The sequence below is a fragment of the Patiria miniata genome, unplaced genomic scaffold (assembly GCF_015706575.1).
Source record: "Patiria miniata isolate m_02_andy unplaced genomic scaffold, ASM1570657v1 HiC_scaffold_7, whole genome shotgun sequence".
In the NCBI taxonomy this organism is placed as follows: Eukaryota; Metazoa; Echinodermata; class Asteroidea; order Valvatida; family Asterinidae; genus Patiria; species Patiria miniata.
In genome coordinates, this window is record NW_024037074.1 from 38251834 (window position 1) to 38278404 (window position 26571).

The 26571-nt window shown below is 40.2% G+C and overlaps 1 protein-coding gene across 1 annotated transcript in view; it reads right to left on the bottom strand.

Moving 5' to 3' along the window:
* Positions 1 to 26571, bottom strand: part of LOC119745163 (chromatin-remodeling ATPase INO80-like) — an 81492-nt gene that overhangs the window by 48119 nt on the left and 6802 nt on the right. The window contains exons 4-14 of the mRNA XM_038221387.1: positions 14156 to 14223; positions 12769 to 12915; positions 11130 to 11241; positions 10629 to 10679; positions 8235 to 8302; positions 7889 to 8041; positions 6309 to 6566; positions 4496 to 4691; positions 3509 to 3634; positions 2503 to 2717; positions 680 to 775 (exon numbers count right to left, since the gene is read on the bottom strand). Of these exons, the coding sequence (XP_038077315.1) occupies positions 680 to 775; positions 2503 to 2717; positions 3509 to 3634; positions 4496 to 4691; positions 6309 to 6566; positions 7889 to 8041; positions 8235 to 8302; positions 10629 to 10679; positions 11130 to 11241; positions 12769 to 12915; positions 14156 to 14223 (1490 nt within the window). The remainder of the gene's footprint in view (positions 1 to 679; positions 776 to 2502; positions 2718 to 3508; positions 3635 to 4495; positions 4692 to 6308; positions 6567 to 7888; positions 8042 to 8234; positions 8303 to 10628; positions 10680 to 11129; positions 11242 to 12768; positions 12916 to 14155; positions 14224 to 26571) is intronic.

Genomic DNA, 26571 nt, shown 5'->3' on the forward strand with positions numbered 1-26571 from the left:
CACGTAGGCATGCGCAACACTACCAGGGAGTTAGAATTTTATAGTTCTAAATTCAAAACGCAACGCGCCAGGTGCGTTCTGCGCGACATCGCGTAGAACATGATACGCGCGCGTCAATCTCCATAAAAGGGTTGTTTTCATCTTACTCGCCAGCTGAACACTCCATTATTTTGCAGGAGGGATGTTTCAAAAAGCATAAAGTGAATTTGTTGAACAAAATCGGGATGTTTTGAACGAATTATATGATTTTTTTTTTACCGAAAAGGTATTTATGAATGGGAATAAATATGTACTCCGTCGGTATTTATCACTCTGTTTAATACCACTTAGAGTCTGGGTGCTGATAATTACCCTCGCCTCCGGCTCGGGTAATTATCAGCACCCAGACTCTAAGTGGTATTAAACAGAGTGATAAAAACCTCCGGAGCACACATTTATTCCCTTACTAATATTTATGGGCAGTTGATTTTTATGCACGATTAATCATTTTAAATATGCCATTCTATTAAAAATTTGAATTATTCTTACATATCTTTTTCTGTGCGACATCACCTGTGTTGCCTCTAATGAACAACTGGCCGACGTTTTCCAGAGAAAGCGGAAAAGGAGTGACAGACTGACAGACATCAGACAGACAGACAGACACCGTAGGATCTTTTAATATAGGATGTCCACTTACCTTGAAGTTTGGAACAAAGCGAGCGCACTCCTGCTGCCAGTTGTGAAGCGTTGAGGCCGGGGCAACAATCAGAAAGGGACCCCAAATTCCTTGGCTCTGTCACAAAGAAAAGTGTACAATGGCTTCCAAACAATTTCAAACTCTACCCCTAACAGACCTGAATCCTCCAATTTTAATATGATTTTGCACACCCCCTAGGGAGTTAGGGCTACACTCCAAACCTAATTGGTCCTCCAGGCCCCTCGTATCATCCAAAATCAACCAGGCGGTTTTGGAGGATTTTGGAGGATTGAGGCTGTATGCCATTTTTATGCCAGTTGACTTTGGAGGATGCATTGTGTCAAGGTTTTCAGTTGTATCTTTTTGTTGTTTATGCTCAGCCATGCATAAACTGTGACTAAATATACAGTGAAACGCCGCTGTAACGTACAACGAACATTTGGCGATAACGAACATTCTCTTTGGCTCCCGAAATTGTAAATTCTATTATAATTATGCACAATCACTATAACGATCGAACAGTTTTTTGTGGACCCCATCGTGTTCGTTATAGTCACCCACACTGCTTCTGGATATCATTTGCAATTCCTCATTGTATTACAATGATTGTTGGAGGATTGAGACAGTGGTCACCCCTCCAATGAACAAATGCAAGAAATAAGCCACACAAAAAATTCTGCTTCCGATTACATGGCATTTGAAAATAGGGTAGGTAGGTAGGGGGAAAAAAGGTTTGTGTACGATCATATATTTATATATATTTTTGGGCCCAAGGATGATTTGGGAGGATTGAGGCTGAATCCAGTTTTTACATGGTGGCAATTAGGGGATTTTGAAGGTTTGAGGATGGATCCTAACCAAAAGGGCTGAGGCGGTTAGGGTTAAAGGAGCATTGTCGTCTGGATTGTGCCATATTATAAAACTACAACCATTTCATTTGCCATGAAATGCACACATGTTGGTCCTCAAATTTTGAGTCGTTAGAGTGCAATTGTGCTGTCTCAGTTGTGTGACTTGATTTCCAATGGTGAATTGGTGAGCCAGTCGGATGGTGACAGGGTGTGGCTCATTGTTCAATGGCGTTATTCATTGCAGGAAGTACAAATAGGCATGGCAAATTGTGGTAGCCGCATCAGAGGCTAGGGTTATGGCTAGGACTTGGATTGGGTCAGGGTCAAGACTTGCGTTAGAGTTAGGGCTAGGGCTTGGATTAGCGCTAGGGCTTGGGTTAAGGCACTGATCTCTATATAAAGACTGGATAGCGGATAAAGAGCCGCACAATGAATGAATTTGACGCCATATTGGTGAGACCGGTGAGACCGGCTGGTGATCTACAAAGGACAAGTTGCCGTCTTTATAGACAGCATGATTTCTTTTGTAACATCGCGCTTCACTTAACTTATATTTTGACCACCACCACTGACCAAGGTTTGCAATTTTTCTAACGACGTGATTTACTTTTTTAATGCCGCAGTTCACTTTTTCGGCGTTTTGGAAATAATAATCACTACGGAAATGAGTCCTTTTTAGAACATCATAATATGTGTACATGACCAAAATGCGCGTCAACTTTTGATACAACGCGCGCTGGATATACGCGCAGAATGTTCGTATTATACGTGGCCATCTTCGTGAGACCGGGGGCGAATTGGTCAATATGCAAAGTCTACTGTGTGACTGGATATCCGCTATCCAGTCTTTATATAGAGATCAGTGGGTTAAGGCCAAGAATTGGGTAAAACTTAGGGCTTGGGCTGGGGTAAGGGCTACAGCTCGGGCTGGCGCTAGCGCTACTTTTTTCGAGTCGCAACCCCCAAACCTACCTCAGCTAGATGTGCCAAGAAGCCGATGCTCTGCACCGTCTTGCCAAGCCCCATCTCATCAGCCAGGATGCCATTGATGCTGCAGTCGTACAGGTTAGCTAGCCAGTTCATCCCTCTCAGCTGATAACTCTTCAGCTGGCCCCTGAACATGGACGGCTGGGGACGCTCAGACTCCGACAGCATCGCCGGGTTGCTCAGACTGAACTCTTTGTCAACTGCGGACCAACAAGAGGAGAGAATGGGACTTTATTACGCCTCATACATATTTAAGAGCCAAACACACTTCTTTAAAGGCAATATACAACATTTGCTTTTGCTGTATTTTTCAGAAATGGATGGATTTTGGGGGTTTGTATTTTATAGCATATATTGTTACACTGACTTGCGTGAAGCTTTGTGTTCGTAGATGCTGAGAAAAAAAAGAAAAGCAATCGTGTACCAGTAGTCTGGTTCCCTGACCCCACGTCGGGGAATTGTAAGGTCAGGGAACCAGTTTAGCTGGCTTGTACCCGTTCATAGATGTGTAATCGATTGTGAACAAATATGGTAAAATGGGGCAGTATTTGAAAAAAAAAAACAGTTATTTCCAACACCGGTTGGCCGACTAGGATGCTTTAGACTGTCATTCACTAACAGTATAAAGGGTTTTTGTTTTGATGTTGGCAAATGTTGTACATTCTCTTCATATTTGTCAAAGTTCCAACTAGCCGGGGAAGCAAAAGTTTCTAACTCCTGGACACACAACAGGCATATTAACTACCAGTCAGTCAGCAGGTAAGGGGCTGTCCATTAAGTACGTACACACGAAATGCTGACTTTTTAGAACCCCCTCTATGCATGGCATTCACATGGTTCAACATCCCCCCCCCTCCCTTCCCGCACACATACGCATTCCGGTGTACAATGTTCAAGTTCTGTATATTCACCTTCATCACCTTGGGAGTACAAAACAGCCTGGCATAAAGCAATGATTGTTACCCCCCAAAATTTCAAGTTTGCCCCTTACATGCTTGCTGAGATGGGGTAGTTTCTGGCTTGGGATCGTCTCCATCAAAGACTTGCTGTCTCTCCTGGTGGGTGGTGTAGGCCAACGACACATTGGACAGAGCCTGCTGCTTCATAAAGTCACAATCTGCGGAGATCAAAATAGAACGGATACATCCTCTAATTTTCTATTGGCCTTATCGTGAAACGAAATCACAATAGTGGGGCAGATAGGGAAATATTTGGGGGAATTGTGCCTTTGAATGATACAAGCATGGCATTTGGCACACAGTCAGAGTATGCCTTAAGAAAGATATTTGGCTATAGGGCCATCGCAGATTTATAGGTAGAGTAACAAGCAATTTTCAAAAATTTCAAAATGGCTGCCATTGCTTGTTATTCTACTTGTATTTTTTCAAAGGACAAATCTGTGATGGCCCTATGGGCTCCGTGCGCCGACCAAAGAGGGCACCCTTTTACATAGCAACGACGTCCCATGGGCGGGACATTTCGCTGGTTGACGCACACCGTTCCTTGTGTGTGACGCACGTACACCAGGGGCCGCGCAGTTGCAGTCAGGCAAGATGGCGTCGGTCGGTCACCCCCAACTGTACTCTCTTTGCCGGTGAGGGGGTACTTGTGAACGGAGCGGATTGCCAAATATGTTTCTCATTTACATACTCGACTGTGTGCCAAGTTCCATGCTTGTATCATAAAAGGCAAAATCCCATCACCTATGGTTGAGGTTGCATCCTTGGGAGTTAGGGTTAATGTTCACAAACTCATAGCGTCTCTGCACGAACATCAGGCGTCATCAGCAGTGCATTCTACCGTCTTTCCCAGTGGTCTTCCCCCAACTCTCCCTTTGTAACTATTGAGTGGCTACTTTTGCAAGGAGTCCATAGTATTCCTGGCAAGGTATTCTGACTTCTACTCATACTCATAGCAAAGCACTTGATATCATACTCATGGAACTGCACTGAACTAAAACTGAGGAGACTCTTTTTACCATAGTCATCTTCTTCCACATCCACCAGCACCCCTCCCTGGATGGTGAGCTGACGTCTAGGGGTGTGGTCCTCCAAGCGGCTCAGGATCTGTTCCTTCTGCTCTTCCCCCTCCCCGGTCAGCTTGCGGCTCATGAAGTGGGCGTACAGCTCCGTCTGGGTGATCAAGAAGTTGAGTTTGCGCTGTTGTCTTCTTGCCTGTAGAACAGACAAGTTAAAAAAAAGAAAGTAAAGTCTGTCACAAGCCAATGTGGCGCATCAGTCCGGCATTTATGTCCGGTTTCAGTGGCATGAAATGCCTAAAACTATTTCTATTCCCCCTGGATGGGATGCTAGTCCATCGCAGATTATTCCCCAGCTAATGCTGGTACCCATGTATACTCCTGGGTGGAGAGGGGTGAGTCAGGGTGGAGTGGTTTGCCCAAGGACACAATATATGGCCAGCAACTGGATTTGATCTTACCCTCTGATCATGAGTCACCAACCCTAACCACTAGACCACACTCCCCCAACCAGACAAGTAGATTACGGAAACAGTTTAACAAAGCTTTTTCAGTCACATGTACTTGTGATTGTGGAATTCATTAAAATCATTAAAAGTCATTAAAATTTAAAGCAAATGAATTTCCAGGTCCAAATAAAAAAGACAAGAAAGGCTTTGCAAAAGATCAGGCAGTGATCACAAAATGCCTCAACAGCAAACAAGACAACTCTATGATTGAGCCTTATAATGATTGGGCACAATCATATCTTGCATGAGTATACTTTTCAAAAGGTTAAAACAGGTGAAACATCAACAAGTCTGCGGGCACACAAAGTATTAATGATTCAAAGGCAGGGATGTAGTCGAGTCCATCACAAGTCCAGTCACAAGTCCAGTCACAAGTCCAGTCGCAAGTCCAGTCACAAGTCCAGTCACAAGTCCAGTCGCAAGTCCAGTCGCAAGTCCAGTCACAAGTCCAGTCACAAGTCCAGTCACAAGTCCAGTCACAAGTCCAGTCACAAGTCCAGTCACAAGTCCAGTCACAAGTCCAGTCACACGTCCAGTCACAAGTCCAGTCACAAGTAATTCACGAATCCAGTCACACGAAACAATGGATGAACAATAACAAAGGAATGCCCGTGTCAAAGCTCATTTGAGTAGCTTGAGATTTGAATTGGGACTGGAGGACTTGTGATGGACTGGACTACATCCCTGCTCAAACGAAAGGTGGTTCAGATACCCACTACACATTCAATACAAGTAACTCTTCAATGCTCGAAATGTGACTCAGAGACAAATGACCCAAGACTCAAACCAAGTGGATTGAAAATCTGCCGTAACCCAGAGGTGCTGAGCAAAAATATTTCCATGAGAAGTACACTGAGCCTATGTTTGAAATTATGACCAAACCCATTTCGTGTCCCCTCCAGAAATTAAAGGTAATATACGTTTGTTTGGGTTTTTTTCAATTAAAAATTTGTAATTTTCAAAAAAAAATGGATGTTTGACTCGAAGATTTTGTTCGACTGACCTGTTTTAAAGTGTGTTTAAAATTGGGGGCAGTCTTTGAAAAACAACATTTTTTCAAATGATGGTTCGGCCAAACCATCATTGAAAAATGATACAAAATTCTTCTTTTCTTTCTTTTCTTGACTGATTTCACAGGATCCTTGAGACTATTATTTACTTACAGTCAAGGAAGGGATTTTATAACAATTGGGTAGTTTTGTTTTTTAATGTTTGCAAATGTTGTACATTACCTTTAAAAGCCCCTCCCACCCTCCACAGCCCCCTGCAAACTGTACCCTAGTCACACCACCACTGCTACCCACCTCTCTCATCTCATCATCCAGTCTTCGCTGTTCCTGCGCCTCCTTCTCCGCCTTCTTACGATGCTCCTTCTGCACCTTGTCATAGTGGCGCCAGTAGGCCGTCATCTCCCGCGTCATGCGGCGGGCTCGGTGGGGGGTTTCTTTGCAGACTCGCTGCGAGGCGATGGCCTGGCGTCGCTGCTCCTTCTGGCAGGCCTGGGCCAGCTTGCGGGCATTGGTCAGGATGTTGTTGTGGACCGACGTCCGATGCTTCTGTGCCTGAGATGGAGAGACATGTACTTAACATATTAAAGGGCCAAATGCAATTCTTGAAAATGCACCTTTGTTCAGAAGTCTCCCCCAGTTGTAAGTCGTGGTTTTTGTTTGAAACAAGAGAGCCTACAGCACACACATAAAAACCCATATATAGCTAAAAACACCTACTTCAAACTGTCATGCTGAACAAGATTATTCTTATATAAGATTTTAGGCTTTGCATGGTGGAGTATCGGTATCGTTTCGGTTTGCGGTAACACCATGTGGTAATAACTACTGCTTAGAAGATATTTAGTTCTAAAAAGAACTTGTCCTGCTTATTATCAACTTTCGCTAAGTATTTTTTGTTCTGATAAGAACAGTCTCCTGATGATGACTAGAGCAGCTAGTCGAAACGTTGAGACCAAAGACAAGTTCTTTTAGAACTTAAAGCAGGACTGTTCTTATCAGAACTAAAACTACTTAGCGAAAGTTGATAATAAGCAGGACAAGTTCTTTTCAGAACTAAATATCTACTGAGCAGTAGTTATTACCACATGGTGTTACCGCAAACCGAAACGATATGATTATTCTTAGTTAGAACCAAGTTTTACAGTCGAAACACACTTATGCTGTTGCAGTTATTGTCACTACTCCAGAATCTGCTCAATTAAAAAATTAGAACATGCAGTTTGCCTGTCTGAAACTAAATTCCACTCGGGTCAACCCATAGAGCTATACTGAATTACTAGAGCACTAACTCCTCAGTCTTACATGTGGAGATACTTTGAAGCCGTCCTGCGCGCACAAATTTTGATTTCATGTGCATGTTTGTAAAACACAATGAAATTAGATGGAGTGAATTTTGAAAGTGTACTCTAAATGCAATGCGCAAGTAATGCAATGCGCAAGTACAACATACGCAAACAACCTAAGTGCGTTATGACAGTTAAAAGGTCACGGCAAATATCATCCACAGCGGATACGCGCGCGCACACGTTTGCGTTTGCGCAGAGCAAAAAAGATCATTTACTGATTGCACGTTTCAATTTAAAGCGTAACATCTTCGATAACGCAACTATATAGAATACAAACACAGATATGCAAATAGCTGTACAAAAGCCGTACAAAATTTCGAGTTTTCATTAGGTTTGTGCACAAACATGGATGCGCCCAGCAGGCATCACTTTGTACATCAAGACAGCGCTCTAGTAATTTGATATAGCTCTACGAGTCGACTTGAGTCTCTCTAAATCCAACATGTTTCAGCTGGTCCCTGGAAGGCCAGTCTTCAGAGGGTGTCAAATGATGTTCTTCAGGACCAAAGATGTTGGGATCCCTCCTACCTTGGGAATATCTTTCCTGATGATTGCGTGCCAGACCCGACGTCGTCTGGCCTCCACATCCTTGATGGCCATCAGCTTCTTGTGGTTCAGAGCATCTTGGAAGTGAGCGACGGATGTAGCCACGCTGACCAGGGCAGGCGGTGTTGCCCGCACCTAGGATAGAGAGAGAGGGAGAGTTCAAGCACAAATATTCCACTGAGCGTTACGAATGTTTGCAAATGGTGCCCCTTAACTTCAAGAATCTTGAATTGTGTGATCTTATCAGCAAGAAACTTGAAGTGTATGGTCTTATCAGCGAACACAAACAAATGATGGAAGTGATGTAAGCATTCTCTGCTCTTATTACCTGGACGTCTTGTTTCTCCTTGGTCTCCACTTTCTTTTTGGGTTTGGGAGTCACCTTCTTCAATTTCTCTGCGGCAAAAAAAAATATATAAAAAAATCAAATTCCACAAGTGTACGTGATTTACAAGCTGCATCATCAAGTTTCCAAATAGAAGCCGTGTCAGCGAAAAAAAAAAAATTAACAATTATTATCATAGATTTATTGGCATTGGGACAGTGGCGTAACTACAAGTGGGCACGGGGGGGGGGGCAAGATTCAAAATCTTGAATTGAACAAAAATATGTATCATTTGCCTTTAATGCCCCCTTGAAAAATGGATGCATCCCCAGTTGCCCCCCCCCCCTAAGTTTAACACTAGTTACGCCACTGCAATGGAATCATGCTAACAGTGAAATACCACTTCCTGATCAAGTCTAGCAATGAAACAAACAATTTCAAGGACTCAACATGATTAACCATGGCTGTCCAGGACCCAAACAGAAAGTGATAAAAAAAAAAAAATACATGTACAGCCAAAATGCAAAACAAAGAGGAAAGCAAGAAAGGTTGATTCTGGATCAAATTCATCATACTCATAAACACGAGGCATAATAGAGCTAAAATAAAACTATGAAAGCAGCAACTGAGAGATAACACAGTGAGGACTGTGATAAGATGTGAAATCATGCAATGTACCACCACTCCATGCTACCGGCTCCCAACACTGAGAACAGACGACCTCAAACCTGATGGACCAAAAGCACAACTTGTTCCCTTTTTGCTAGCTTGACCCAAAAGGGTCAGCTTACTGTCCTCTAAGTCGCTGACTACTGAGTCGCTGAGAAAAAAATAATGTCCTAAACTAGGCAAGCCCATGGACTCTGTACACGTACAATAAACGTTGTGTGCCAAGGAAAAGGGCGCTAGCAGCGCAGGCAGGTAAACAAAATAAATGTTTGGAGATCATCAAGTTAAAGGTTTGGTGCTCCCGTTTCTAAAATTAAAAATCACACAAGGCTGAAATTTCGACTCATGAAATTTGTTACTAATTGGAATAATATTGTGCATTTTTATTTTGAAATATTACTCAGTTTGAAGTTATTTACATGAAGTTATTTACATTTTTATGCTAACAACCTTTTACTGGGAACTCCCTCTGCCTTAAACGTGCGCTTAAGCGGCATGTAAAAGCATAACGTCTTTTTTATCAGGGAAGATAATGAAAAACCTCCTGCCCTTTTCATTCCATTAATTACGTCAGAATGACGCAGCCCCTTGAGGCAAAATGTGTATCAAATGACAGATACTTCCATGCTCTATGGATTACCCAAAAAATATGAATATGACCTTTTGACCCATTTTTCGTCCTAACGACTTTCTTCCAGGCACCTGCCGAATTGATGATGCTTTTTAACCAAAGTTCCATTAGGGAAAAATTGCATGCGCCCCATTTCGAAAACACTTTGCCAATTAAAAGCTACAAACAACTACCTAGTATTTTCAAGGAGTTATTTAATAGTTCCTTATATAATCAATGCATCTTCTCTTCGTCGGATGAACAATCCTTCTGGTGACAGAATCTGAGTTTTAAATTTAAGTCTTTTTCGTCTCCAACTTTCACCTCCTTCACGAAAGGTTGAGACAATCTGACTGAATATTTCTGACATTTTGAGATCAATTTGTTGCTTCTCTGATGATCACAAAATAGTACCTCCATTTTGAATGTACAGGTGTTTAATTTCTGCTGGCATAACATTTCTTGCCCATTCAGTATGTAAACCAAAAATGTCTACAGTGAGAAAATAGACCTATAACCAAAACTGTGCTAATGGCATGCCAGTTTACAGTATTCACAATTGTGATGCGATCAGGCTAAATGAGTCGTTTGTCAGGATTTTTCATTTGGAGATTCAGGCCAAAATAGGACCACTTCATCACATCACTTCATCACATCTCTTGGTGTTCCGACTTCCATAATTTTTGAACTAAAGATGGTATCAGTATGTGGTATTCACAGCAGTAATGCTGAGATTGTGCTCTTTTCAAATCTGTAAAAAAAAAAAAATGACCAGGGTCGACAAACGACTCATTTAGCTTGATCGCAACACAATTACTTACACAGAACTTACTGCATCCGCAACCAAATTAAAATCAAGCAAAACAAAATCAACATGCATTTAAGGCCCCCTATCCAAATGAAAAAAAAGAAGTGCTTAAATGTATCAGTTAACACCCAATTAGTATCTTTCACTTGTAATTTTAAGTTTCTCTTTGCAAAAAAAAATAATAAATCAGCACAATTTCATTCCTGGTACAGTCTGGTTTCATGACAGCATCAGCGTTATGCAACAAGCAGGTGAAGCTTGTGTGCAAGCATGGCCCTTGTTTTACCAGAGGGGGGAAATGGACACATACCTGGTTCTGGCTGTTCCTCTGGCATTATTGGGACACTTTGTGAAGGTGAAACTGGGACAATGGGAAAAGATCGGCAGTTTGGTTTACGAGACGACATTTCAGGCTGTTACAACCCTCAACCATGCATAAAATATTAGGAGTCTGATGAATTAAGGTTACTTGTAAAACCTATTATCAATCTTAAATAGCAACCTTTCTCCACTTTTAGTGACCTACCCTGTCAAATTCACGCAAATACACTCAAAACTGATCACTTAACCAATTGAAACATGGACTCCTAAATTTGACTTTATCAATTTTCCCTTTAAACATAATTTTTCTTTATCCTTCAATGAAAAGCTACAAATTTATATTTATCAAATTGTTCTTGCTAAGCTCAAATTTGCAGGGAGCCAGCCACAAGCATTATGCATCGCATGACATTTTGACTGGTAAACATTTGTGTAATACGCTAAGCAGCTTCCATGAAGTCGGCCCCTGTCATCTCTGGCAGCCTCTCACCTTTCTCTTTCTTGAGTTGCTTCTCCTTGGGACCCAAGACCAGCTTCTTATGGTCCAGGAAGTTGTCGTAGCTGGACAAGAGCCCGGTGCTGTAGTACTGATACTGCTGCAGCTGGTGGTGGTAGGATCAGAAAGAAGTAAATTAAAACCCTATCCACCTAGGCCCTTTTGGCTAGGAACCATCCTCAATCCTTCAAAATCCTCCAATTGCCACCATGTAACAATTGGATACAGCCTCAATCCTCCAAAATCGTCTGTTATTTCTTGAATTTATTCAGTGGAGGGGTGACCACTGTCTCAATCCTTCAAAATCATCCAATAATCACTGTTTAATATGTGATGCGATCAAGCTACATGAGTCGTTTGTCAGGAATTTTCATTTGGAGATACAGGCCAAAATAGGGCCACTTCATCACATCACTTCATCACATTTCTTGGTGTTCCGACTTCCATAATTTTTGAACTAAAGATGGTATCAGGATGCGGTTTTCACAGCAGTAATGCTGAGATTGTGCTCTTTTCAAATCTGTAATAAACCAAATTTTGACCGGGGTCGACAAACGACTCATTTAGCTTGATCGCATCACATATGTTGAAGCAGTGCCAATGATATCCAGGAGCAGTGCGGATGATATCAAGTATAAATGTAGGCCTTAATTATTCATGGCTTGAACATAAACAATGCAGGGTACAACCTATGACCTTGATACAATGCATCCTCCGAAATCACCTTTTGGCCATTCAGCCTCAGTCCTCCAAAACCACCTGTTTGAATTTGGAGGATTGAGGGTTAGGGTTTTAATGCAATCACATCCTAAGAGCTGGACCAAATTTCATGGAATTGGTAAGCAAAATATTTTGTTAAGCGAATTTAAATATGTGCTAAGCAAAAATAAGCAGAGAACCATTCACACATAATACATATTGCATTATATTCTAGCTGGTAACCACTTTTTTTAGGTTCAGCAAATATGTTTCTGTGCTTACAAGCCACCACATGCCCATCGTAAACTTGTCAATAACAAGTCCTGTTGAAATCGGCCACATGTCAAATCACAAGTCAGGTCACCAGTAACAGAGGATAACAATGACAACAGGATGCGTCTGTCACAGATCGACATGAGAATAGATAGACTTGTGATTTGACTAGTGATTTGACTGGTGATTTGACTGGTGATTTGACTGGTGATTTGACTGGTGATTTGGCTTGTGATGGGACTTGTGATTTGATATGTGATTTGACTTGTGATTTAATATGTGATTTGACTTGTGATTTGACTTGTGGTTTGACTTGTGGTTTGACTTGTGGTTTGACTTGTGATTTGACTTGCGATTTGACTTGCGATTTGACTTGTGATCTGACTTGTGATCTGACTTGTGATTTGACTTGTGGTTTGATTTGTGATTTGACTTGTGATTTGACACGTGATTTGACTTGTGATTTGACTTGTGATATGACTTGTGATTTGACTTGTGATCTGACTTGTGATTTGATTTATGATCTGACTTGTGAGCTGATTTGTGATCTGACTCATGATTTGACTTGTGATTTGACTTGTGATTTGACTCGTCATGGACTTGTCTAATACTCTGGCTTGCATCAAGGATGACTTGGACAGAGCCAGGAATATGTCCTCACCTCCCCCTCGGTATAGAACTTGCTTTGGCACTGTCGTTTGTAGCGATGGAGCTGTATCATCTCCTTCAGCTCCTCAGCTGTCAACGGTTTGTCCTCCTCCTCTTCTTCAGCAGCTGAGGAATCGGACGAGTCACTCAGGAGGATGTTCTAGATGAGGACAGTCGGTCAAAGATTAAACAGGGACAATCGGAGATAATGCAAGACCGACCCTCAATATTCAGAGGGGAGACATTCACAATGCAATCCACGACCATGACCTTTTTTCCCTGAGCCTGAATGGCCATCCTCATGTTCTCTGACTGACTGAGTCACTGACTGATTGACTGACTCCCCGATTGACCGAGTTACTGAGTATAAATAATGTGCTATGCTTTCAAACTTTCGGGTCAAGCTAAATTAGACAAGCTTGTTTTTGTCGCTTTAGATCTTCGTTCTGGGGGCGGTAATCAGGAGTCAAACCAATACATTCCATAGACTGTATGAAGCTCAAACAACTTATGTACACATAAAAACCAACTCTGCCTACCAGCCAAGCACGCTTTCACTGTACACTCATAGAGGCCCCCTCCAATGGAGAAAGCATTGTGCCAGCTATTGTTCAAATAGTCCATCACGGGACATTTGCTTTGTACAATGAAGAGGGCCTCCGTGAATGAGCAGTGCTTCTTGTTGATAAAAAAAAAAAATTGCTGTCATCAAAGCATTACATCCGTTTTGCCAACAAAATTTGATAGCATGAATGATTTGCAACAGAACTTTAAACCCCCATGAATGACAGTCTAAAGCATCCTGTAAAATCATGGCACCTGGTGTGCTGTCATTTTCAAGAAACAAGGTACTTTTGTATCAATTTCCAACGCTGGTCGGCCGACCAGCTTCGGAAAAACCTGACTTCTTTTTTAAGCTACTGCCTCCACTTTACCAAATGTATTCAGTCCACATTTTGTTTGCAATTGGTTACACATCTGTGAACGGGTGCAAGCCAGCTAGACTGGTTCCCTGACCTTACAATTCCCCAATGTCTTTAAATTGCTCTGTTTCATCTTGAGTGGGATCAGGAAACTAGACAACAAGAGCATGATTGTTTTTAGTGTTTTTTCCAGCATCTACGAACACAAAACTTCAAACAAGTCAGTGCAACAATATTTGCTATAAAATACCTACCCCCCCCAAAAAAAATTTCATCCATTTCTGAAAATTACAGCAAAAGCAAATGTTGTAAATTCCCTTTAAGTACTTTCTGTAAGCTAAGCAAATTTTTATTTTCTTAGCAACTCCAATAAATTGCCACTGAAAAATGCAGTGAGCAGATAAGCAGAAGATTAGGTATGGAATGCGCTTGGATAACGCATAAGTATGCCTCCAAAAACAATCCACTGTGACTTACTTTTAACCAACGTCTGCTCTTCTTCACTTTACACAAATTGTACAAGCGTCTGCGGTCTGCCTTCCTCTCTGTGAAACACAAAAGAACTTTAATTTCATCCCTGGAAAGTAAGGGGGAGGGGGAGGTGGGGGGGGGGGGGGCGGTGGGGGAGGGAGGCGTGGAGTGAGGAATGGAAAAACAGTGAAATTCTCATTCAAGAACTTCAACAAATCTTGAAGAAAACGTCACATCTAGTTCCGCAATTTTAACAATGATCAAAATGATCTTGGAAAACCAATGATCTTGGAAAACCACCAAATGCTTCCAATGAAGTTTTCAATTACACACTTAAAGCCATTTAGAAATATTTACAATTACCCGGAGAAGAAACCATGCTCGAAGTTAAGTTAGGCTGGTATCAAATACCCTGTGAAATAATTCAGTTTGAAATGGTATGACTCGGAAGTAAAGAATCATGGAAGATGGTTTTAAGAAGGGTGCTTGCTGGCACACTATTTTACACACGTGCCAGTTATGAGACTCAAGAAATTGTGCATAGGTTTTCCCAGGTTAGTTTTTGTGCCCCCTACTTACAGATTTGAGCAGTTTCATAGCTTCAAATGAAAACAAGTCAGGTGTGTTTACAAACACAAATACCCCGCAACCGTGACTGTTCCCATGACATAACACCACTCTTTTAACATCAACTTACATTTACCTTGTTCACATGGAATGTTCATTGACAGCATTAGTGTCTTCTGTAGTTTTTATATGAATTAATCCCTAATCCCTATGATCTCAGAATAAATACAAGATTTTTATTGTTTTAGCCACTGTGACCTTGACCCTTGACCTTTCGACCCCCAATGCGATAGGCCTATTTGGATTACCAAGAACGATCCACAAACCAAATTTGAAGTTCACATGTAAAGTATTTCTCAAGTTATCGCGCTGACAAAAATTCTTTTGTTTTAGCCACTGTGACCTTGACCCTTGACCTTTTGGCCCCAAATGCAATAGGCTTCTTAGGTTTGCCAAGGACAATCCACAAACCAAATTTGAAGTTCATATGTAAAGTATTTCTCAAGTTATCGCTCTGACAAAATTTCTTTTGTTTTAGTCACTGTGACCTTGACCCTTGACCTTTAGGATTACCAAGAACAATACACAAACCAAATTTGAAGTTCATATGTAAAGTATTTCTCAAGTTATCGCACTGACAAAATTTCTTTTGTTTTAGTCACTGTGACCTTGACCCTTGACCTTTCGGCCCAAAATGAAAAAGGGTTCTTAGGATTACCAAGAACAATACACAAACCAAATTTGAAGTTCATATATGTTAAGTATTTCTCAAGTTATCGCGCTGACAAAATTTCTTTTGTTTTAGTCACTGTGACCTTGACCCTTGACCTTTTGTTCCCAAATGCAAAAGGGTTCTTAGGATTACAAAGAACAATTCACAAACCAAATTTGAAGTTCATATGTTAAGTATTTCTCAAGTTATCGCGCTGACAAGATTTGTCCGGACACACACACACACCCACACAGACTTGTTCCACATACCTAGTGTGGACTTTCCTTTCTTTTCGTGTAGTTAAGGAACACCAGTGGAAAAACTCATTTTTCTCAAACTGTGAAAACTCTTACAACCCAATTTTTTTCAATGATTCCCTTTAGTGTTTCTCTTCATTCTGCTACAGATAAACCTAACCCAAAAATGCCTCTAAACCTGTTTTCCAGAAATGGGGAAACACTGTGTGGACGTGGGCAAGTCCACACTTCGTCGCTGCTACCTACATTATGTGGACGTCTTTTGTTCGGAAGTCCACACTGCGTATGTAAGACAAGCTCACACCCACCCACGGAAGGACAAGGCGGAAACAGTATGCCCCTTCGGTTTAGTTCGCTGCCAAGCCGTGAGCAAGCAAGATGCTGGCCTGATGACCACACCCTACTGCCTGCTGGGCCACGCCTACATGGTCACCCAGATCAAGCACCCGATACAATGCTGCATGGCCTGCTACAAGGATCCCAACTGCCGCTCCTTCAACCTGTCAGGGAAGATGTGTCATCTCAACAATGTTGAGATGACACATCTTCCCTGACAGGTTAAATGTCACCATCTCCCAGGTTGATGCTGACAAGTTTGTGACTACCAGGGAGAGCTGTGCCAACTACAGACTTGACTGATTCTGATTGAAGGTAAATTATCTCAACAGTCTGGTTCTAGGCAACATCATTTTATCAAACAGGACTATGTTTTGACAGATATGGAATCTGAAACTGTCCACACATGATCTACATGATTTAACTGAATATGACAATTACTACACTGGCCAATATACAAGTAATTCTCATTGAAATCGACTCAACTTTGTCAATGAAAACATGAACTTACTGATAACAAACTTGAAACTTAACAGTGTCTTTGCTAATCATTTAGTAATGTTTTACTCACTGATTGGTCCTATTCAAGTTAAGTGATTTTTTTCTGGTTTATAACAGTTTTGCGATTAACTTTAATCTCCAAAAATTGCCGATATTAAAGCCTTCACCAGGAAATTCCTGTGTATTGATGTTACTAACATAAAGAGTACATTAAATATCTGATTGCGTTTTGTAATTGTGACAAAGTACAGTGCCTTACTAATTATTAGCTTTTGAAAAATAAAACAATTATGTTTTTGAATGCCTGGAAACTTTATGTACACTTTGAAAAGTGATCTTGAAATATATCATTGCACGCAGTATAATATATGAGTTGGTTTAGAAGTATGAGTTGGTATTAGAGTAAAAAATTTGATAAATATTTTAAACTTATATAATATATTCTGCACTTGTGTTGTAATTGTGAAAAAAAGTAAAGTGTCTTTGAAGTTTAAAGTTGCATTCCCTGTGCTATTTTAAGTTTCACCCCGATATTTTTTTTGATGAGACATCAAACAAAAACAATCCCTGGATGTTTGGTTACTCAGTTATTTCTTTACAAAATTCAAATTATTTGTTTCCTGATGATCTTTCCACTCTTGCAGGGCAGGTTGAATCGTGCGTAAAATGCAAGCCTTTTTTTCTGAGAGTTGCACACGTCCAAAATTGGAGGAGAATAGGATGTTCTGTTAAAACATAACACTCAATTAGAACATTTGTTGCAAGAAATAAAAAATGGAATTCTCTTGAAGAGCATGGGGTATGCAACATTCAGCAATAATGCTAACTTTTCTTTAAAAAAAATTGAATTCGAATTTTTGAAAATTGTCTGCACATTTTAAACAATATCCATGTGAAATACGTTATTGCATTTGGTGTCTTGTAAATATCAAGTCAGCTTGAGTTTTAGACGAGAAATTAATTATTCTTAAACAGAGAGTTTTCTGTATACTTAAAATATAACTCTGCATCTATTTAGTAAGATGGTGGGTTTTTTGGCTGTTCACAATGTGACTTTCACTCATGGAAAGTTCTTCTATATTAATTCTTTGTGGCAGTTTTAGGGAATAGCCCCACTCAAGAAAACAAAAATCAACCAAATTCAGAATTTTGCACAGTTGCAAGACCTTGACTAGACAAAAGGAGCGCCAGTTTTTTTGAAGCGTAACTAATTGACTTTTTATTAAATTCTGCAACTCTTTACAGGAATCTCCAGTCTCTAGTTCCTGCTGTTTTGATTATCATCTTCAATATTATAAAGCTACATGTATACAAAATATAATCAACAGACCTGTTTCCATGCCAACTTTACCCAAACAGATGCAAAGCATCTTTTGCTGAAGAGAAAAATTGTGTTGACGTGGCAGTCAATCTGGGCTCCGCACAGGTATGAGACATGAAAGCATCTTCTCTACACTTTGATGAAGGAAATTGACTTTGGAGTGACAGATATTGAGTTGGATTGCTGTAAGATAGATTTGGAGTTATATCATTCTACAATCTGATAGTAATTTAATTTAGTTTCCATTACTCAATCAATTTAATCAACTTGATATAATTTACAAATAACCAACTATGTATCTGCAGGTGCAACACATTCTATTTGGAGGTTGGCTTGCTGTGATGGTCGGTGTTTTCAATGCTGATGCTACCTGTATGAGTTGCCCACAAGGATGGACATACTACAATCATTCATGCTATATCAAGTTTATTACATGTAACGACAAAATCCCTTGGATTCAGGCTTACAAGAGGTGTGAAAGTCTGAATGCTCAGCTGCTGGTTCTCAACTCCAAGGAAGAGACAGATTTTATAAGAGAAATAATGCAGCAAGCATTTCCTGGTGAGGAGTCAACTCCCAAACGGCTTTGGCTTGGCTGTAAGGAGATAGATGGGAGGCGGGTGTGCTCTGATGATAACCAACAGCAGCTTGCAATGCTCAACAATGAACAGACATGCACAGTGCTGCAGCCCTTCACTTCAAAATCTAAAGAAATTGATTGTATCAAGGACAAACGGTTTGTATGTGAGAAACAAGAGGAAAAGAGCGGTTCAGTTCACTACAAAGCTGTGAGCAAGCAAGATGCTGACCTGATGACCACACCCTACTGCCTGCTGGGCCACGCCTACATGGTCACCCAGATCAAGCACCCGATACAATGCTGCATGGCCTGCTACAAGGATCCCAACTGCCGCTCCTTCAACCTGTCAGGGAATATGTGCCATCTCAACAATGTCACCATCTCCCAGGTTGATGCTGACAAGTTTGTGACTACCCTGGAGAGCTGTGCCAACTACCAAATTGATTTGTAATCAGCAGGAAGTATAGAAGAATAAATCACGTGCACTGTTCTCTGATATATGCAATACGTTTGAGCTCAACACAACAAAAACTTGGAACTCTTTACAAGCTTTTCCTCAACAAAATCGCCAGTACCTGTATCTCTTAAACTGTACAGTACCTCAGAGTGATGTCAACAACATGGAAACTAATGCAATTCTGAATTGTGTACATTTAGTCAACTTTAGAATAACTCCTATTGATAGCTTTTTAAACATCTTCTTCTCAAAAGATTGACAATCACTGAAGAGCAAAGACTTTAACAAATGTTTTGACAGACAGTGAAGATCCAAACTTCAATGGTTTATTGTGGCTGCTGTGGGCAGTGGAAACAAAAATCCATTTTCAATATTTCCTGCATATTGACAGGATGATTGACTGGACGACAGAAGCAACAACAGGTTGTAATTAGATTTTAATGTACAGCGACCAAAATTGAAATTCTAAACCTCAGTATTTTAATATGGCTGTCAGGTTGTGGCTTATCAAAACAAATACCCAACCTCAACATGACTGGCATATGGATAGTAAGACAACAATAACAATCAAATGTCACTCTCAGTGTCAATTAGAGTCATCCATCTGGAAATTATGGACAGTTACTGGCTCACTAAGGAAAGGCTTCGTATCATTTAAGGATTGGATGCCGATGGGAACACAGCTCAATCCCGCTATCAGATACAGCAGTGAGAGCTCAGATTGAGTGACCATTGCAAACTGCCTGCAAGGATTTTCTCAGAATGTATCTGGAGATGCAAAGCATTCTGTTGGGAGGATGGCTTGCTCTGATGATTGCTGTACTTGACACCGATGCTACCTGTACAAGCTGCCCACAAGGATGGACATACTACAATCACACTTGCTACATCAAGTATATTACAGACCATGTCCCATGGATTGAGGCATACAAGAGATGTGTAAGTCTCAATGCTCAGCTGCTGGTTCTCAACTCCAAGGAAGAGACAGACTTTATAAGGGAAATAATGCAGCAAGCATTTCCTGGCAATTCAAAAGGCAAACGGCTCTGGCTTGGCTGTAAGGAGATAGATGGGAGGCGGGTGTGCTCTGATGATAACCAACATCAGCTTGCAATGCTCAACAATGAATGGAAATGCTCAGTGCTGAAACCCTTCCAATCAGAATATGAAACACTTTCATGTTCCCATTCCAGGGGAAGGCGATTTGTATGTGAGAAACAAGAAAAAGTGAGCGGTTCAGTTCGCTGCCAAGCTGTGAGCAAGCAAGATGCTGGCCAGATGACCACACCCTACTGCCTGCTGGGCCACGCCTACATGGTCACCCAGATCAAGCACCCGATACAATGCTGCATGGCCTGCTACAAGGATCCCAACTGCCGCTCCTTCAACCTGTCAGGGAAGATGTGCCATCTCAACAATGTCACCATCTCCCAGGTTGATGCTGACAAGTTTGTGACTACCAGGGAGAGCTGTGCCAACTACAGACTTGACTGATTCTGATTGAAGGTAAATTATCTCAACAGTCTGCTTCTACGCAACATCATTTCATCAAACAGGACCATCTTTTGACAGATACGTGAATCTGAAACTGTCAACACGTGATCTACATGATTTAACTGAAGATGACATTTTCTACATTGGCCAAATTACACACAAGTAATTTTCAATGACATGAACTTACTGAAACAAACTTGAAATGTAACGATGTCTTTGCCACTCGTTTAGTTACTTTTCACTCACTGATTGTCCACTTACCAGTTTAAAATTGATTTTTTTTCTTGTTGATGACAGAAATGGGATTAACTTTACATTCACGATTTTAGTATTCAGAAAGGCTCCAGAAATTACCAATATTGAAGCATTCACCATAAAATTCCTGTGTATTGATGTTACTAAAATAAAGGGAGGACATCTGATCGCATATTGTAATTGTGACAAAGTACAGTGCCTTAGTAATTAATTTTTAGAAAATAACACAATGTTGTTTTTTTGAATGCCTAAAAAAGGTTATGTACATTTTGAAAAGTGATCTTGCACTATATTAGTGCACACAGTATAATATATATATATGTTGGTATAGAAGTATGAATTGGTATTTGAGTAAAAAATATATGATAAATATTTTAAACTTATATAACATATTCTGCACTTATGTTGTAATTGTGAAAAAAAGTAAAGTGTCTTTGAAGTTTAAAGTTGCATTCCCTGTGCTATTTTAAGTTTCACCCCAAAAATTATTTTTATGAGACATTGAACAAAAACAATCCCTGGATGTTTGGTTACTCAGTTATTTCTTTACAAAATTCAAATTATTTGCGTCCTGACGATCTTTCCACTCTTGCAGGGCAGGTTGAATCGTGCGTAAAATGCAAGCCTTTTTTTCTGAGAGTTGCACACGTCCAAAATTGGAGGAGAATAGGATGTTCTGTTAAAACATAACACTCAATTAGAACATTTGCTTGAAGAAATAAAAAATGGAATTCTCTTGAAGAGCATGGGGTATGCAACATTCAGCAATAATGCTAACTTTTCTTTAAAAAAAATTGAATTCGAATTTTTGAAAATTGTCTGCACATTTTAAACAATATCCATGTGAAATACATTATTGCATTTGGTGTCTTGTAAATATCAAGTCAGCTTGAGTTTTAGACGAGAAATTAATTATTCTTAAACAGAGAGTTTTCTGTATACTTAAAATATAACTCTGCATCTATTTAGTAAGATGGTGGGTTTTTTGGCTGTTCACAATGTGACTTTCACTCATGGAAAGTTCTTCTATATTAATTCTTTGTGGTAGTTTTAGGGAATACGTAGCCCCACTCAAGAGAACAAAAATCAACCAAATTCAGAATTTCGCACAGTTGCAAGACCTTGACTAGACAAAGGGAGCGCCACTTTTTTTGAAGCGTAACTAATTGACTTTTTATTAAATTCTGCAACTCTTTACAGGAATCTCCAGTCTCTGGTTCCTGCTGTTTGGATTATCATCTTCAATATTATAAAGCTACATGTATACAAAATATAATTAACAGACCTGTTTCCATGCCAACTTTACCTAAACAGATGCAAAGCATCTTTTGCTGAAGAGAAAAATTGTGTTGACGTGGCAGTCAATCTGGGCTCCGCACAGGTATGAGACATAAGAGCATATTCTCTACACTTTGATGAAGGAAATTGTCTTTGGAGAGACAAATATCGAGTTGGATTTGTGTAAAATGGATTTGGAGATACTATATCTTCTACAACTGATAGTAATTTGTTTTAGTTTCCATTACTCAATCAATTTATCCAACTTGATATAATTTACGAATAACCAACTATGTATCTGGAGGTGCAACACATTCTGTTGGGAGGATGGCTTGCTGTGATGGTCGGTGTTTTCAATGCTGATGCTACCTGTATGAGTTGCCCACAAGGATGGACATACTACAATCATTCATGCTATATCAAGTTTATTAACGACAAAGTCCCTTGGATTCAGGCTTACAAGAGGTGTGAAAGTCTGAATGCTCAGCTGCTGGTTCTCAACTCCAAGGAAGAGACAGACTTTATAAGAGAAATAATGCAGCAAGCATTTCCTGGTGAGGAGTCAACTCCCAAACGGCTTTGGCTTGGCTGTAAGGAGATAGATGGGAGGCGGGTGTGCTCTGATGATAACCAACAGCAGCTTACAATGCTCAACAATGTACAGACATGCACAGTGCTGATGCCCTTCACTTCAAAATCTAAAGAAATTGATTGTATCAAGGACAAACGGTTTGTATGTGAGAAACAAGAGGAAAAGAGCGGTTCAGTTCGCTGCCAAGGTGTGAGCAAGCAAGATGCTGACCTGATGACCACACCCTACTGCCTGTTGGGCCACGCCTACACGGTCACCCAGATCAAGCACCCGATACAATGCTGCATGGCCTGCTACAAGGATCCCAACTGCCGCTCCTTCAACCTGTCAGGGAAGATGTGTCATCTCAACAATGTCACCATCTCCCAGGTTGATGCTGACAAGTTTGTGACTACCCTGGAGAGCTGTGCCAACTACCAAATTGATTTGTAATCAGCAGGAAGTATAGAAGAATAAATCACGTGCACTGTTCTCTGATATATGCAATACGTTTGAGCTCAACACAACAAAAACTTGGAACTGTTTACAAGCTTTTCCTCAACAAAATCGCCAGTACCTGTATCTCTTAAGCTGTACAGTACCTCAGAGTGATGTCAACAACATGGAAACTAATGCAATTCTGAATTGTGTACATTTAGTCAACTTTAGAATAACTCCTATTGATAGCTTTTTAAACATCTTCTTTTCAAAAGATTGACAATCACTGAAGAGCAAAGACTTTAACAAATGTTTTGACAGACAGTGAAGATCCAAACTTCAATGGTTTATTGTGGCTGCTGTGGGCAGTGGAAACAAAAATCCATTTTCAATATGTCCTGCATATTGACAGGATGATTGACTGGATGACAGAAGCAACAACAGGTTGTAATTAGATTTTAATGTACAGCGACCAAAATTGAAATTCTAAATCTCAGTATTTTAATATGGCTGTCAGGTTGTGGCTTATCAAAACAAATACCCAACCTCAATATGACTGGCATATGGATAGTAAGACAACAATAACAATCAAATGTCACTCTCAGTGTCAATTAGAGTAATCCGTCTGGAAATTATGGACAGTTACTGGCTCACTACGGAAAGGCTTCGTATCATTTCAGGATTGGATGCCGACGGGAATACAGCTCGATCGCGTTAACAGATACAGCAGTGAGAGCTCGGATTGAGTTACCATTGAAAACTGCCTGCAAGAATTTACACAGAATGTATCTGGAGATGCAAAGCATTCTGTTGGGAGGATGGCTTGCTCTGATGATTGCTGTACTTGGCACTGATGCTACCTGTACAAGCTGCCCACAAGGATGGACATACTACAACCACACTTGCTACATCAAGTATATTACAGACAAAGTCCCATGGATTGAGGCATACAAGAGATGTGTAAGTCTCAATGCTCAGCAGCTGGTTCTCAACTCCAAGGAAGAGACAGACTTTATAAGAGAAATAATGCAGCAAGCATTTCCTGGCAATTCAGAAGGCAGACGGCTCTGGCTTGGCTGTAAGGAGAAAGATGGGAGGCGGGCATGCTCTGATGATAACCAACAGCAGCTTGCAATGCTCAACAATGAATGGAAATGCTCAGTGCTGAAACCCTTCACATCAGAATATGAAACACTTTCATGTTCCAGGAGAAAGCGATTTGTGTGTGAGAAACAAGAAAAAGTGAGCGGTTCAGTTCGCTGCCAAGCTGTGAGCAAGCAAGATGCTGGCCTGATGACCACACCCTACTGCCTGCTGGGCCACGCCTACATGGTCACCCAGATCAAGCACCCGATACAATGCTGCATGGCCTGCTGCAAGGATCCCAACTGCCGCTCCTTCAACCTGTCAGGGAAGATGTGCCATCTCAACAATGTCACCATCTCCCAGGTTGATGCTGACAAGTTTGTGACTACCAGGGAGAGCTGCGCCAACTACAGACTTGACTGATTCTGATTCAAGGTAAATTATCTCAACAGTCTGCTTCTACGCAACATCATTTCATCAAACAGGACCATCTTTTGACAGACACGTGAATCTGAAACTGTCAACACGTGATCTACATGATTTAACTGAAGATGACATTTTCTACATTGGCCAAATTACACACAAGTAATTTTCAGTGACATCAACTGGACTTTGTTAATGAAAACATGAACTTACTGAAACAAACTTGAAATGTAACGATGTCTTTGCCACTCGTTTAGTTACTTTTTACTCACTGATTGTCCACTTACCAGTTTAAAAGTGATTTTTTTTCTTGTTGATGACAGAAATTGGATTAACTTTACATTCACGATTTTAGTATTCAGAAAGGCTCCAGAAATTACCAATATTGAAGCATTCACCATAAAATTCCTGTGTATTGATGTTACTAAAATAAAGGGAGGACATCTGATCGCATATTGTAATTGTGACAAAGTACAGTGCCTTAGTAATTAATTTTTAGAAAATAACACAATGTTGTTTTTGGAATGCCTAAAAAAGGTTATGTACATTTTGAAAAGTGATCTTGCACTATATTAGTGCACACAGTATAATATATATATATATGTTGGTATAGCAGTATGAATTGGTATTTGAGTAAAAAAATACATGATAAATATTTTAAACTTATATAATATATTCTGCACTGATGTTGTCATTGTGAGAAGGGTAAAGTGTCTTTGAAGTTTAAAGTTGCATTCCCTGTGCTATTTTAAGTTTCACCCCGATATTTTTTTTTGATGAGACATTGAACAAAAACAATCCCTGGATGTTTGGTTACTCAGTTATTTCTTTACAAAATTCAAATTATTTGCGTCCTGACGATCTTTCCACTCTTGCAGGGCAGGTTGAAACGTGCGTAAAATGCAAGCCTTTTTTTCTGAGAGTTGCACACGTCCAAAATTGGAGGAGAATAGGATGTTCTGTTAAAACATAACACTCAATTAGAACATTTGTTTGAAGAAATAAAAAATGGAATTCTCTTGAAGAGCATGGGGTATCCAACATTCAGCAATAATGCTAACTTTTCTTTAAAAAAAATTGAATTAATTTGTGAAAACTGTCTGCACATTTTAAACAATATCCATGTGAAATACGTTATTGCATTTGGTGTCTTGTAAATATCAAGTCAGCTTGAGTTTTAGACGAGAAATTAATTATTCTTAAACAGAGAGTTTTCTGTATACTTAAAATATAACTTTGCATCTATTTAGTAAGATGGTGGTTTTCTGGCTGTTGACAATGTGACTTTTACTCATGGAAAGTTCTTTTGTATTAATTCTTTGTGGTAGTTTTGGGGAATACGTAGCCCCACTCTAGAAAAAAACAAGTCAGGTGTGTTTACAAAAACAAATGCCCCGCAACCGGGACTGTTCCCATGACATTACACCACTCTTTTAACATCAACTTACATGTACCTTGGTCACATGGAACGTTCATTGACAGCATTAGTGTCTTCTGTAGGTTTTATATGAATTAATCCTAGTCCGAAAATTTGGGACTCTCAATACTGTGTATGAGAGTCCCAAAACTTAAGGTATCCATATCGTGCAAAAGTTTGTGCTGCATAATAAAACCAGTGTGAATCAAATTTGCAAGCTTCTTACTTACTACAGTTTCTTCAATAATCCCCAAACCTTCTGCCCTGCAAAGTTGCTGTTGTGAGCATTGCATCACCAAAAATTCACGTTTAATTCTAATTTTGCAGGGACTTATTGAAATCCAAACGCGAAACATCACGTTGATGTGTACTGCAATGCATTGTGCAAAAAGACTCCTCAGCTAAAACATTTTCATCGTGTAGATAAAACAGCGCCCTCTTGTTGATCTGAGTGAATGCAGAATGTTTCATTTTTTTAACAGAGGGCACTATGTTCATTTGGCCATCGATAAAAAAACAAGTAAGACAAGGTTCTGCCTACACCTACCCAGAATACCTCGGGAATCACACCACCATTTCTAAAGCATGGAGAATGACGTGGATGGTTTTTGAACTGTCAAAAACTTGCCTTAAAATTGGATTTAAGGTCTCAAATTTTGCAGGTGACATGCTTGCAACTTAAGCATTTTGATGTATGTGTTGTGTGGGCATTAATTAGCCGAATGGTGA